Source organism: Grampus griseus (genome assembly GCF_964374135.1).
Source record: "Grampus griseus genome assembly, chromosome: 1".
Classification (NCBI taxonomy): Eukaryota; Metazoa; Chordata; class Mammalia; order Artiodactyla; family Delphinidae; genus Grampus; species Grampus griseus.
In genome coordinates this window covers 175,217,676-175,232,053 of record NC_139017.1, presented here as the reverse complement: position 1 = coordinate 175,232,053, position 14,378 = coordinate 175,217,676, and the positions used below count along the sequence as shown (strand labels likewise).

The 14,378-nt window shown below is 62.5% G+C and overlaps 1 protein-coding gene across 4 annotated transcripts in view; it reads right to left on the bottom strand.

Annotated features, from left to right (window-relative positions):
* The window catches only part of CASZ1 (castor zinc finger 1), a gene marked incomplete at its 3' end in the record, with an annotated part of 147,207 nt that overhangs the window by 14,423 nt on the left and 118,406 nt on the right, over positions 1–14,378 (bottom strand). For all 4 annotated transcript variants that reach the window (XM_082665625.1, XM_082665626.1, XM_082665624.1 and 1 more), the window contains 7 exons: positions 10,608–11,084; positions 6,816–7,650; positions 5,344–5,412; positions 3,332–3,422; positions 2,486–2,650; positions 1,369–1,541; positions 264–1,111 (listed from right to left, as the gene is read on the bottom strand). In XM_082665625.1, coding sequence (XP_082521751.1) covers positions 264–1,111; positions 1,369–1,541; positions 2,486–2,650; positions 3,332–3,422; positions 5,344–5,412; positions 6,816–7,650; positions 10,608–11,084 — 2,658 coding nt within the window. The remainder of the gene's footprint in view (positions 1–263; positions 1,112–1,368; positions 1,542–2,485; positions 2,651–3,331; positions 3,423–5,343; positions 5,413–6,815; positions 7,651–10,607; positions 11,085–14,378) is intronic.

Here is a 14,378-nt window from a genome sequence, read left to right as displayed (position 1 = left end):
CGGGACTACTGCTTCCCCTTCACAGATGAAAAAAACAGAAACATGAGTTGCCTGGGGTGGGTGGGCCAGAAAGAGGGGCCCCGAATAGGAAATAAAGAGGACGGAGGCAGAGACCAGGCAAAGAAGGGGGCAGGGGTCTCGGGGGCAGGGAACAGAAGACACTCCTGCCAAACAAACACCCGCTGCTCGGCTCCGCACCGAGGCCAGAGAGCTCCTGGGGTTGGAGAGGTGCTCGCTTCCCAGGCAGGGCCCAGCCTGCTCACCTGGGTCAAAGGTGGCAGAGGGCTTGAGGGCGGCCGCAGCCAGCCTGGCCATCATGGGCGAGATGAGGCCCTTGCTCGCAGAGATCCTCTCCATGATGGAGGCAGGGGGCACCGGGACAGAGGCAGCTGCCGCTGCGGCCGAGTCGCCAGCTCCCGAGGCAGCCAGAGCAGGTGTGTCGGGGGTTACTGAGGCTGCCGTCCCTGACGACATGGTACCCATGAGGCCGGGGGCACCCACAGGCAGGGAGGTGCTGCCCCGGCCCGGAAGGATGGGGAAGTAGGGCGCAGCGCTGGGCAGGCCCGAGCTGGAGAGGGCCAGCGCCAGGGGGATGGAGCCAGGCAGGCCCTGGGCCAGCAGGCCCGAGATCTTGCTGTTGGGAGGCTTGGTGGCACTGGGCCCAGCCTCGGAGGTGGCAGTGGCGGTGACCAGGGAGGCGGAGGACTGCTGGCTGGTGGGGGAGGCGCTGAGGCTGGAGTTCTTGCTGCTCAGGGCAGAGAAGTCAACCAGGTCGTCGTTGCTGGACTCCTCGTGCTCCGTGTCCTTGGCGCCCAGCAGCGAGGGCGGCAGCCCCAGCACGCCCGAGCCCGAGGCGCGGATGTGCCGGCGCTCGTGCTTGCGCTTGTGGGAGGTCATCTGGCTGGTGGAGGTGAAGGTGAAGCCGCAGCCGGCGCGGATGCAGTGGAAGTGGTTGGTGGCCTTGCTGTACACACAGCCCTCGTACTTGCACTCCTCGTACTTGTAGAACTTCTTGAAGCCATCCTTGGCGTAGGCGTCGTCCTTGATGTGGTAGCTCTTGTGCTTCTCGATGTCACACTTGTTCTTAAAGGTGAACGTGCAGCCGGGGCGCCTGGCAGGACATCGGGAGGCTGTCATGGGGCCTCACAGGGCCAGGGGGAGGCCCCGCCCTGCTCCCACGGTGGCCCTGGGAGGGATGGGGCTCTGGATGGAAGACCAGGCCAGAAACTAAGGCGGGGCCTCCGAGCAGCCCTCTGCTCCTGTTCCTACACCCCTGAGGAGGTGGGGCCCCGAGCCACCCACGGGCCTGGTGCCCTGCCTGCCGTCCCTCCCCGGGCCAGGAGGCCTCCCTGGCTGCCTCCCGCTCACCTGCAGTGGAAGTGCGTGGTCTTCTGCCCGTAGAACTGGCAGTCGGCCGTGCCGCAGTCCTCAGTGGCTCGGAAGCGCTGGAAGCCGTCGTTGATGAGCTGGGTGTTCTTCTTATGGAAGTTCTCGTGGGTCATCACGTCCGACGTGCTCGTGTACACCTTGTTACAGCCCACCTGCAGGGGCCAGAGCGGCAGTCAGGGGAGCTGAGGCCAGGCACCCTGGCGAAGTCAGAGCGGCTGTGCCGCTGGGCGCAGCTGAGCCTGCTCGGGGAGCTTCGACACCTGTAAACGTCCGACTGGGGGCACCGAGGTTAAGGTAGGACGACCCCTCAGGCCCCCAGGGCCTGGCCCGTGCTGGGCGTGGGTCGTCCTCATAGAGAGCCCGGGATACGTCCCCACACAGGCGTGGGAGTCCCATCCTGCAGGAGGTGGCTTGGGGGTCCCCCGTCTGTGGCTTTACCTCTAAAGCCCCCGGGGGTGAGCAGGGCTGGACCCCGGGGCCTGGCGGTCACCTGTAGGCCGGGGACTTGTTTGGCGAACAGTTTCTGGCACAGGGCCTTCCCTACCCCACCCTGGCTGGGCCAAGGCAGGCAACGTTGCCATATTGAGTAAAAACCAGTGGAATCTGAACACTCTTGAGGGCTGGACCGTGCCAGTGTCTGCACCATCTCAGAGCCCAGAGAGCGAGCCCCCCTCTCCTCCTGGCCCAGGTTGTTTCACGGAGGCCATAACAACCCCCTGACAAATACCGGGGGAGGCACAGGGCTGCTATTTGCAAACGAAAGTCGCTCCCCCCCAGACCTGACACCTTGAAAAAGCCCAGACTCTGCGTGGCATTAAAACAAAGAATTAAACAAAAACCTCCTCAGGAACCATTTGCAATGCTGCTCTTGGTGTTAAAGGCTGAAAAATGTCGGTCTGTATAAACAGCTCGCTGAATTTCACCCGCACCAAGTATGGCCATGGGGAAGGCCCCACCCTGGCCCACCGGACACTGCCCAAGCCTGAGCCCCTGGGCCTCTCTCCTCTGGCCGTCCAGCCCTGGGAAGGGACAAAGGGAGGGGCCCTGCCGGAGGCAGGCCTGCCTCTGGGGGTGGGGGAGGGGGAGGGCGGGGCACCTGCATGCAGTGGTAGTGGGTGCTCTTCCCATTGAGGTGGCAGCCGTGGTAGTAGACGCTGCAGTCGTCCAGTGGGCTGAAGCGCATGAAGCCGTGCTGCAGGGAGTTGTCCCGCTTCTTGTGCATGTTGTAGTGCCGGATCACGTCCTGCTTGCTCGTGAACCTCTGCCGGGAGAGGGCCTGGTGGGCAGGAGGCTGGGCCTGGCCCCAGGGCCCTCCGGTCTCCTCACAAACCATCCTGTTGGGCCGAGGCGGCCCAGACTGCCCCAAGGCCAGCGCCCTGGACTTCGGAGGGAACAGTTCCAAAGGTTCCAGGGCCACAGACCCTTCCCTGGCCTCCCCGTCGTCTCCCCGTCAGCAGGCCCAGAAGCAGAGAAGACAAATCGGGCCAGGCCTCTCAGGGAGGAGCTCTGATAGGTGACACCTCGTTCTGTCTACTGCCACCTGTGGGCTCTGCCCAGCCGGGCTCCCTGGGGAGGCAGAGGCAGTGGCCTCATGCAGAACACCCACACCCACCTCCCGCCTCTCGCTCACTTGCTCTGCACCTGCCGGAGGGTGGCTTTGAACGTAAGGGCCGATCTGCCTGAACCTCAACACAACCATCTATAAAATGGGGCAGTGATACCAGCCTCTTAAGGACACTGGGAAGACTCGATTAGATAAGGTAGAAGCCCGTGGGCAGCAATCTGGGAACAAGAGCAGGCTGGGAGCTTTTCTGGGCTCTCTGCCTGCCCCAGTCAAATGCAGGTGGCCCAAGCAGAACCGAGTAACCTCGTCCTGCTTTCAAGACGCCCCTCCACTGCTGTGCCAGCCCGCAGGAGCAGGACTGGTGCCCGTGGGACATACCTGGTAGTTGCACTCGGGGTCGAGGCAGTGGTAGTGCTCGCGGTACTGGTAGGCGCAGTGGATGTGGCCACAGTGCTGACTGCCTGAGAACCTGCAGGGAAGAAGGGGTGGGCTCAGGCCTCTCTGGATACCAGCTCCAGGGCCCTCGGCCTGAGCGGCTGAGCAGAGTCCGTGCCCCTGATCCAGGGAACTGCTGTTGCGGTTCAGGGGCCCTGGGTGGACATGTGGAGGGGCAGAGGTGGTCTGCTGGGGTGAAGGAGCAGAGGCTGAGAAGGCTAGGGCGAGTGACGGGGCCGCTGGGAATCCCAGACCCACTGAGCTGCAGAGCCAGCCTTATCTGCCCCGGGAGGGAGTGCCAGGTGGGGCACAGAGGCCTGGCACCAAGATGGGAGGAGGAATTTAGGCCAAGCCAGAAGCCAGAGCAGGGTCAGGGGAAGAGCCCTGGGGTGGGATGGGATGGGATGCTGAAGGCATGAGCCCCCAAGGTGGCCCAGCTGCCGTTTCTGCAGGTGCTGCCTGCCCACCCCTGACTCAGTGCTGGGCCAGGTGCTGGGGACTCCAGCTGCGCCAGCCCAGGGCTCTGTTGCTAAGAGGTGTTAAAGGGCTCTCTCTGTTCTGGGCTTTCCTGACACTTGAAACAGTCCAAGAGTTATGAATTTTTAAAGTGCAGCATCTGTTTGGCTTCCCGTGGCAGGGAGCGCGCTCTCCGGCCAACTCTGCAGCCAGGAGCCCCGTGCTGCCTGGCCACCACCTGCCCTCCCAGAGTACCCCAGGCCTTCTCCAGGCCCCAATGCTGCCAGGGCGGGGGTCTCACAGCCTGGACGATGGCCACCGGGGACAGCGCCCCGTGACAACTGTGGACAAGGTGGTGGGCTCAGCCCGCCTGCCCCACTGTGCTGCGCGTGGTGTGGGGCTGCGGGAGGGAAGCCCCTCATGAGGGGAGAACCTCTTGCAAATAAATATTGAAGCTGCCAAAAGGGCCATCTGCTGAGGCACTAATAATAATGGTAATAATAATAATAAAGAGAGCAGAGCAAAGCTGAAAAGACAGGGAGGGACAGGGGAGGGAGACACAAAGCGACAGCAAAACTATGGGAGATCAACAGAAAGACGGCTGCCAGGGCACAGCCCCGGCCTTGTGCTGCATCCCCAGGGGCTGGGTGCCGGGGGGCCTGAGTGGGGTGGGTGGGGGAATCTGAAGGTCCTTCACCTGCCAATCCCACTGCCTTAAGGATGTAAAGGGGCAGGTCTGGAGTCAGGTGGTGAGGGGAAGCACACTGAGGCCACCTGCCCACATCCCTTCTCATCCCCAACCGTTCCACAGGGGCCTGCAACCCCGCCTGCCACCCCCTCCCCCCGGCCCCAAGTGGAGCCTTTTTAAAAAATTTTTAAAAATTTATTTATTTATTTATTCATTTATTGAATTTATTTATTTTTTGCTGTGTTGGGTCTTCGTTGCTGCACACGGGCTTTCTCTAGTTGTGGTGAGCGGGGGCTACTCTGTTGTGGTGCGCGGGCTTCTCATTGCGGTGGCTTCTCTTGTTGCGGAGCACGGGCTCTAGAGTGCAGGCTCAGTAGTTGTGGCGCGTGGGCTTAGTTGCTCCGCGGCATGTGGGATCTTCCAGGACCAGGGCTTGAACCCTTGCCCCCTGCATTGGCGGGCGGATTCTTAACCACTGCGCCACCAGGGAAGCCCACAGTGAGCTGTGGAGGGGGGGACCTGCACTCACCTGTGGCCAGGCCCTGCCTTAGGGCCCTTTCAGGTACCCCAGTCCTGCCTGGGGTACAAGCTGCTTAAGGGCATGTGGCCTGGACCACATCAAGGGGGCGGGGGCTCTGAGACGGGGCAGAGGGCAGGCCTGGGGAGGGTTTGGAAGCAGGAATGCATGGGGGTGGGGAGGCAGCAGGCACCTTGGTACTAGTGGTCACATGGACGTATGGTCCCATGGTCCCCAGGCATTCCTGCCCCCACCCACCTTCTCTCCATGGCAGTCTCCTCCCCAGGGGCCTACCTGGCAATATATTTCTGGTAAATGTTTACATCTTCAGTGACAGCTGGTTTATCTGTGGGCAATCCGTTCCTGGTGAGAGACACACAGGGCACAGCTGATTAGCAGACGAGGTGGCCTCACGCCCCAAGAGCGTCTGGGGGCAGCTCCCTGCCCTGGGGCCCTGGCCCTTCTCTGCTCACTGTGTAGTGTTCTGGGCGCTTAGGGTGGGACTGGAAAAGTCCTTAGGCAGAAAACTAGCACAGGTTCAATTAGCCCACCTTTGGCAAGGGCTGGGACGTCTTCAGCTGGCAGGGCTGGAGGGCCCTACCTTGGGCGTGGATCTGACCTAGAGTCCAACAGCATAGGAAGCCTGGGAAGCTGGGGCCTGGCCGCCTTGCACACAGAGAGTCAGGATGCTGCTGGCTGAAGAGGGGTACCAGGTACCACGGGGGAGGGCGCCAGGGGAAAGTGCAGGAACAGCACCAAGCAAGTGTGGCTGGGTGGTCGGAAAGGCCTCCCCGACGCTGAGGGCAGCTCCCTAGATCTACTCCCAGGTTTCTGGACCCGCCTCCAGGAGGGATGGCTGAGGGGAAGGGTCTCACTCAGCCCCCCACATTGATCCATCAGTTATTTTGCCATGGTCTAGGGCTTTGCGCTGGGTGTGCCCACCCCACCCCAGCCTCCTACCTTCTCTTGCTGCCTTCCCCATGGCGCAGGCTCTGAGCCTGGGAGCCCTGGCCACCAGCCTGGAACCCAGAAACCCCAGCCCAGAGTAGGGCTCTCCCAGCCAACCATAAGCCGGCAACTGGCCCTCACGGTGGCAGGCAGAGAAAGCCTGTCATGGGCACATGGGGGTTACAGTAGCCTGTGGCATGTGTGTTAGCAGATGAGCACGTGCACAGAAGTACAGGCAGACCCTGGAGATACTGCAGGTTCACTTCCAGACCACCGCCATAAAGTGAATATCGCAATAAAGCGAGTCACACGAATTTTTTTTGGTTTCCCAGAGCATAGAAAAGTTACGTTTACACTACACTGTAGTCTGTTAAGTGTGTAACAGCATTATGTCTGAAAAAGCAATGCATATGCCTTAAATAAAAAACGCTTTATTGCTAAAAACTGCTGACCGTCATCCGACAGTGCAGGGTTGCCACAAACCTTCAATCTGTAAAAATACGCAATATCTTCGAAGCGCAATAAAACAAGGTGTGCCTGTACCCGCTGTGAGAGCGTGTGTGCGCACAGCAAGATGTATAGTGTGCGGGTGCATGAACTGAGCCTGAGCGATTATGTAGGCAGAGGAGCGTGTGCGTGTGTGTGTGTGCGTGCACGCGTGTGCGGAAGCATGTGTGTGAGAATCTGGGTGCACGGTGGATGTGCATAAGGTGTGGGTGTGTGTGTCCATAAGTGTGAGCTTCGGAGGCAGGAAGTGGGCCTCCGGGCCACTCCAGTCCCGGGTGCAGGGCTGGCAGTGAGGGTGGTGCACGCCTTACTTGACAGTGGAGACGGTCCCCGTGGTGATGGAGTCTGTTTTGGAGAAGGTTGACTTCAGGTACTCGGGAGTGTTGAAAGGCAGGGAGGCAGGTGGCTCAGGGCCTGGCCCGGGGGCACTGGGAGCAGTGGGCACGCTGGCGAGGGGTGCAGGAGCCAGGCTGGGGGTGGGCGGAACCTTGGCGGGGCCCGGCTTCTGGATGGCCCGGACGTCGTACTTGGAGGGGCGCCCCACCTTGCCCGTCTTGAAGGCGATGGCCCCTCCCATGTCGGGGCTGCCCTCCCCGGGTTTGAAGAGGTGCAGGTACTTGACGTTCTCCAGGTCGTACTTAGACGGCTTCTTGTAGGCGCTCCCGTTCTGGGGCCGCAGGTTCTCACCCGTCTTCAGTTTCTGGATGAAGAAGTCGTACTTGGAGGCACGGGCCACCAGGCCCTGCATGGGGACACTGCTGTGTGAGGGCAGGGGCAGGATGGTGGCCTTGGTCTCCAGGTGCGCGGTGCTACTGGGCAGCCGCAGGCCAGGCAGGGAGCCCAGGGCCTCCTTGCTGGCCCGCCCCTCGGCTGTGGTACCGTGGGCCGGCCAGGACAGCTGCTCGCCGGCCTTGAGCTTGCGGATGTACTCCTCATACTTGGAGAACCGCGCCCGCTTGCTGAGGGCGTCCTCGGAGGCGGGCAGCGCGGAGGAGGTGGCCGCCTCTGGCGTGGAGCCCGCATGCAGCTTCTCGAAGCTGATCTTCCCGGCCAGCTCGTCCCTCGTGTTCTGGTCATCATAGCCAAACATGCCAAGGAACTCGGTCATGGTGGAGGCCGCGTAGTCCCGCAGCGAGGAGGCCTCTCCTATGGCAGGGAGGAGAGGGGCCGTCACCTCTGGGAGGGAGCAGGGTAGCCCAGGGACAGGACCCGCCCCCCCCCCCACCGCCGCCCTGCCCACAGAGGGAGGGGGCCGGCCTGGGGAAGGGTGGAGCGGGACATGATCTATGGACATTTGGCTCACTTGTTAGGTTTTACGACTCTTAAATTAATTTGTTTAAAAAAAAAGTAATTAATACTGGGGTAAAATAAAACGAGTTCATCAATGCCAGGAAAATCAATTTCCTAAATGTTCTGGCCGATGGCTTTTCAGTACATTAAACAAAGTTTCATAAATGTCTCCGCTCTCTTGCCTTGGCCTAATATGAAGGAGAAGTCATTTTACTGGAAGTAAGGCCAGATCCCAACCTGCCTCCCGGGGGGGGGTGGGAATGGGGGCTGGGGACAGGTAGGGCTGTGAGCCAGGGGCTGGGCAGTCAGGAGGGACCCCAGGGGCTGAGGGAGCCACTGGGGATGGGGTCAGGGGTAGGCCTGGCTGAGCCTGCCTGGAGGACCCTCCCTGGCCCCCACAAATGGACACACAGGCCCCTTATCCCTGGGAGGATGAGAGGCTCGCCCCAAGCCTCCTCAGGACCTGTCCTCTTGGCCCTTCCCGGCCCCCCAGGCTGCTGATGGCCCCAGACGACAGGGCCGACGGGCAGAGAGCCTGCGGATGTGTTCACTCAGACTCCCTCAGGGCCCGCCCACCCCAGCCAAGACTTATGACGTAGAGAGTCCTTCAAACCTCCCTGCCACCTTCTGGTCACTTGTGCTCACGCACGAGGGTGGGCCACCGAGGAGAGTCAAGGCCGTAGAGGCAGTGGCTGAGTCTGGCCCATCTATCGCCCCACTGTGCCCACAGTGGGGCACACGGAGAATCCCCCGAAGCAACCTCCCCACAGGGACATGCACGCACGCGTGCACACTCAAGCTCGCAGCCCTAGCGACCTTCCCCGCCCACACACACACACACGTGCACACAAACCACTCCGAACTCCACAGTCAGCTCCCCAAGAGGAGTCTCAGGATGGCAGGGGCAAGACGACCCTGTTCTGCCTGGCGCTGTTCACTGGAGACAAACTCCTTCCACACACAACCTTCCTCCACAATAGGCCTGCGACTCCCCAGCACACGCATTCCTGCACAGAACACTCGCTGAACACCGACTATGTGCTACCCCCTGAATCAGAAGTGGGTGCACACAGGTGGGTGGGACTCACCTGGGCCCCAGGGCACATGCGTGTTCTCTCCACTCATGTCTGAGCCTGCACACCCGGGCACACAGAGCGGCAGGACCCCAGGCTGGGGGTCCTAAAAGCACGGCCAGGGGAAGGCGTGGCCGAAGCAGGGGTGGGAGGACCAGGACCCAGCAGGGCAGCCGAGGAGGGCTTTCCTCCCAACCACACCTGGAAGTGCTCTGAGAGCGGGGCTGGGCTCTGGCACAAGAGAGAAGCTAGCAGCATGTAGACAGAGCCTCTGAGCTCCTGGGAGGACAGGCAGGAGGGTAGTCCTGCGGGGACCGGGACGCGCCAGGTGCGGAGACAGGACAGTCATGGGCAGCACCTGGCACACAAGGTGGGCAGAGCGACTCAAGGAACCGACGGACAGCTGTTCCTCTGGGCGGGGTGGCCGGTGGGCTGCTGTCCTGACCTCAAGCTACTTGGGGCTGGGGACCCAGTCTGGGAGGAGTGGGCCCTGGCTGCTAGATTCAGTGGCTCAGGGACCAGGGAAAGGGGCTAAAAATAGCTGGAGGCAGCTGAGCCCTCACTATATATGGCAGAGAAACAGAAGGCTCTGAAGGGCAGGCGGCTTAGAGCAGGGAGGGGGCCAGGCAGGGGTCCCAGGGGCAGCCCAGAGGCCTGCATTCCCAAGCCCATGGTGGGCAGCCTGGGCTCCGGCTGCCTGGCTCCAGTGCCCGGGCTGAGCAGGCCGCCCTGGGTGTCACCCTGCAGTCCCACTGGGCCTCAAACCCGAGGGGCGAGGCCTGCAGCCACGAGGCCACTGGCAGTTCTAGCCCTGCCTCCTGCCATCCTAGCTCTCTGCTCCCCCGGGAGGTGCTGGGGCGCTGAAGGGACAGTGGCCCTTGTCCCTGTCCCTCCCCTCTCCTCAGGCCCAGCGCAATCACCTTGCGTCTGGGAACGACAAGGGCTTTTCCTATCAGAGGAAACTGAAGGTCACACTTTTCCTCATTGATCTTGCAATGTTTGTTAATTACTCTGTCACTGATGTGGCGAAGGATAATTAAACAGCTCTGTTTATATCTTATATGCATAATTAGGTGGCTGCGCAGGGCTCCCCGCGTGGGGAGGAGATGCGCCCCTCGCTTCAGGGCAAGGGGATCGGGAAGCGGGCAGGGAAGGCTCGGGACACAGGCACAGCCTGGGAATGAGGCTGGGGAGCTGAAAAAAGACCCCAGGCCCAGAGTTCCCGTCCTAGCGGAGACACCCTCCCTCCCCAGAGCAGAAGGAGCTCCTCATCTAAGGCCAAGCAGACACCAGAAAGGCCAGCTCTTAGCCATCTCGTGGGAGAGACGTCAGCCAGGGGACCGCGCCTGGGGCAGGTGGGTGTAACGGGATGTGCCGGCTGGGTGTCGCTCCCCACATGCATGTCCAGGTACTGCGCCCCCCAGTAGGCTCCTCCCTACGCAGGTGCGTGTGGACAGTCGTCTACCCACACGCCGTCCGTCCATCCGTCCCTCCATCCATCCGTCAGCCTGTCCACCAGTCCATCCGTCCATCCACTGCTTCCTGAAGACCCACTGTGTGTTCGGCAGCCCACCCCAGCCCGGCTCACACGTCTGGGAAGCTGCCTTCTCAGGCCCTTCCCTCCTCACCCCTGCTGCCCCCGAGGGAAGAGGGCACGCTCTGTGGACACACACACCACTCCTTCCCCGCCGGGCCGCCCTCCTCGTGGGGTTATGTCCCGTCCGGGGCTTAGACACCCACCTGAAGCCTGCTTGGCACTGGGGCCACTATCATCCTTGGAGGCTGCCCCGTCCGAGTCCTTCTCCTCCACGACGCCGCCATCCTTGGGGGGCTCCTCGCCGTGGTCTTCCTCGTCGCTGCAGCCCTGGGGCTGCACCATGTAGACGCCCTCGGGTGGCAGCTCCAGACCCTCCCGGGCAGTCCGCCCCAGCACGGGCGTGGGTGCCGGCTCCTCGCTGTATTCCCCGTTCACCCACTTCTCGATCACCGCCCGCCTCTTGTCCTCTTCGCTGCGGGGGGCCCGGGCCACCCCCGCCTCAGGGCCACTGCGCACTTTGTCCCGGGGCCGCAGTGGGCTGTCCTCGGCCTCCGCTCCCTTCTCCACCACCACCTGGCGGCTCAGCTTGGCGCAGATGGCGTTGAGCTTCAGGCCGCCTTTGCGTTTGGCCGCCATCGCGGGCTTGCCTGCAGGCGGGTCGGGGCACCGGGTGCCTTCAGCTGCAGGGATGGAGGAGAAGGGTCAGAGGCGTGTGTGCCAGGCCCGGCCACCCCCCTCGACAGCCGGGGCGGACGCCCTGCCCCCACATCCCCCAAGCCAGAGGTCTCTCTCTCCCCAGTGACAGTTCCACCGCCCCGTCCCAAGGCCAGGGTGTGTTTGTCCCCTCACTAGACCGTGAGCTCTATCCTCAGAACCTGGCGCATACTAGGGGGTTCAGGAATATTCTGTAAACGAGCAAACGAATGAATGAACGAATGACTCTTTAAATGCAAGGGGCAGTCTTCTTCCCAGCACCTGGCTTCTGGAAGCATTTCCTCCCCTTGTTTGGCCCCAGGAGGCAGGACAGACATGCCACGGGACCTGGCTCCGCCTTCTCTGCCTCGGCCAGCTCCTGCTGCCCTGGAAGGCCTGGCTGGTCCCACGAGGCCCACTTTCCAGCCCTGAGAAGCTGGGACAGGTTGGGATTCCTCAGAAGCCCAGCAGGAAGCCCAGAGGCTGCAGTTACGGGTCCTAATCCCTCAACACGACAGCCCGACGCAACTGGCCGGGAACTGTTAACTAGGCTGCCCCAGCGCTAGCCACCTCCCTCACGGCTGCTGAGCGGGGGCGCCCAGGGTCCTGGTGGGTAAATGGCAAGACCGCTAACCATACAGCCTGGGACCCGCCACAAAGGCCAACAGAAGTGGACACACCTCCACCTGTTTATTTGTATACCTGTCTGTCCACTCATCCACGCAGTGAGCTCCTACTGTGCGCCAGACCCCGAGGGGGTCCCAGGGGCGGGCGGCGGCCATGGCAGACAGTCATGGCTTACACCCCCTCTGTGCACAGGGAGCCCCACTGAATGCTCCCAAGGCAGGGCTCCTCCGTGCGGCCCTCAGTAGAGGGTGGGCATGGCCGAGTCTCCACACAGGTCAGAAGGCTAAGCAAGGGGACTCTGCTCCCAGATCCATGGTCAGAAGGGGCGTCACTATAACGGATCGAGACCCTAAAAAGCCACACGCCTGGAACGCACTGAGAGGCTTACTCAGACGGGGATGGCCACGCCTGTGCCAGGACCTCATCTACAAGCAGACTTGGCTTGTACACACAGATGGCTGCCCCCCGATACGGACGATGCCCAGCTGCCCCAGACCCTCGACTCGAAGCCAACTGCCCAGGGATCCCAGCCCAGCCCAGCCCATCCCAGCCCCCCCAGTCCTGCAGCCCTGGCTCTGCCGGGCCCCACCCTCACCCCTAGCTGGATGCCCACGCTACCCACGTGTGTCCGCATTTCCAAGTCTGTGCTGCCCACACCCAAAACTCCAAGCATCATCATGGGTTCCTTCTCAAAGCTCAGCGATGGGGCCCCTCATCGTGCCATCCCACCCGGCCTCAGGGCCAGCCGCCAGGCTCCGTGACACCGAGTTTCCTCCAGCAGGCCTATGGGGAGCTGGCCTCACCTGGCCCCCTTTGTCCCCGGCCCTGGTGGAGAAGGGAAGGGTGGGAGTGGGGAGCCTGCTCTATTTTTACCGGGAGGTAAGTAGCCAAGTGTGTATGGCAGACGGCAAATGAATCTATAAATATTTATCCCAAGGAAGAGGGAAGCAGAAGCTCCCAGGGCTGCACTTGCTGCTGGTGACACCCCCTCCCTGGGCCCCCACCCATCCTGGAGCCTCCTGGCACTTGGGCCCACCCAGCCCCGCCCACCCGCTCCTGATCTCGGCTGTGTGCCTGCCTCAGTCCCTCACGGGCCCCCGCCAGCTGCGATGCAGCTGTGCACCCAGGGCCCACCCCCCGCCCGCAGGCCCCTTTGCTCCGCCCATGCCCCCTACACCTGCCCTCCAGCTGCTGCTCTGCCCCAGCCCACCTGCCTTCCAGATGTTGCCCTCCCTCTGACTCTACTGCTGGTCCCAGGGGTGGCGGTGGAGAAGGGGTGTGGGCCTGGGGTGCAGGGCAGGAGGCAGAGGCAGGCCTTACTCCAAAGTGCAGATGCGTGTGAGTCTGGGGCTGCGAGCTGGGGTGTGTGTGTAAGAGCTGAGGTCCAAGGTGCCTGCCCGCCCGTCTTCCGGCCCACCCTGTGGGGCCTTCTCCCCTCCCCCTCCATCAGGGCCCTGGGACCTGCAGACTACCCCCCTCGTGGTCTGACCCCAGGCTCCCGTCCATGTAAACATTCCCTTGACTTTCTTCCCTAAAATATAAACGCCGTGGCCAGGCCTCAATGGGAGGAAGCCATCCGTCCCCGGCCCTGTCACTGCCCCTTTCATCTCCTTCCCGCCACCAGCCTGCCCGCTGCTCTATTTACACTGGACACTTCCTCTGGGAACAATACTGCCCAGGAGGCAGGCTTGGGCCGGAGGGTGGGAAGGCACGGGGGCTGCCGTACTGCTCACCCAGGGCCGGGCTCCAGAGAGGAGGCGAGGGGCGGGGCGGCTGCAGGGATCCCAGCCAGGCCTGGGGAGAGGAGTGGGTCAGTATCTGCACGCAGGCAGCCAGCCCAGGGCTCCCCCAGCCTCCTGCCTTGGGCTCCAGTGATGCCGGCTGGGCCAGGGCAAGCCCTGGGAGGTGGCACAGCACCACGGTATGGCCTGGCTTTTGGGGTCAGACAGTCGTGAGTTCACGGCCTGGCTCCGGCCCCTCGCTAGCCCTGGGCCCTGGTCGAGCTTTCTCCCCGTGAAAAGGGCTGCAGGACTGTAAGATGAGAGAGGGTGCTTGTCTGTGCCAAGCACAGGGCCTGACAGTCAAGGACCTGGGGAAAGGCAGCTGAGCCCTGGGAGGGGACAAACAGGCAAGTGCGGTGCCGCATCTGGGCACGAGATCCCTAGACCAGGAAACCACACCTGGCCCAGAAGAGGCGGAGGGGACAGGAGAGGCTGGAGGGCTGGGCCGCGGGCAGGCTGCCTACTCAGCAACAAATGGCCCCTCGCCGACTCCCACAGTCTGAGCCTCCCCTCCCAGGGCTCCAAACGCAACAAGCCCCCAGCAGGCAGGCAGCTCTGTCTCCAAGCTGAGTGGGTCCTGCTCAGGGTGGAGAAAGGGAGGGGCGAGAACTGGACTGTCCCTGCACCTGTTGGACGCTAGCTCACGACCTCTCACTATGATCCCGTGAGGCAGGTACTGTCGTCGTCCCATTTGACAGAGGAGGAGACTGATCCTGGAGCCGTGAAGACACTCCAGAGCCCGAGCTCATGAAGGTCAGGGCTCAGCAAGGTGCGGGGCCGCCACCATGTCCCCACAAAGGCTCCAGGAAGTCCCAGGCCTCCCTGCTCACCTCCTCCTCACCCTCACTCCCGGTTCCCATAACACGTAGCCCC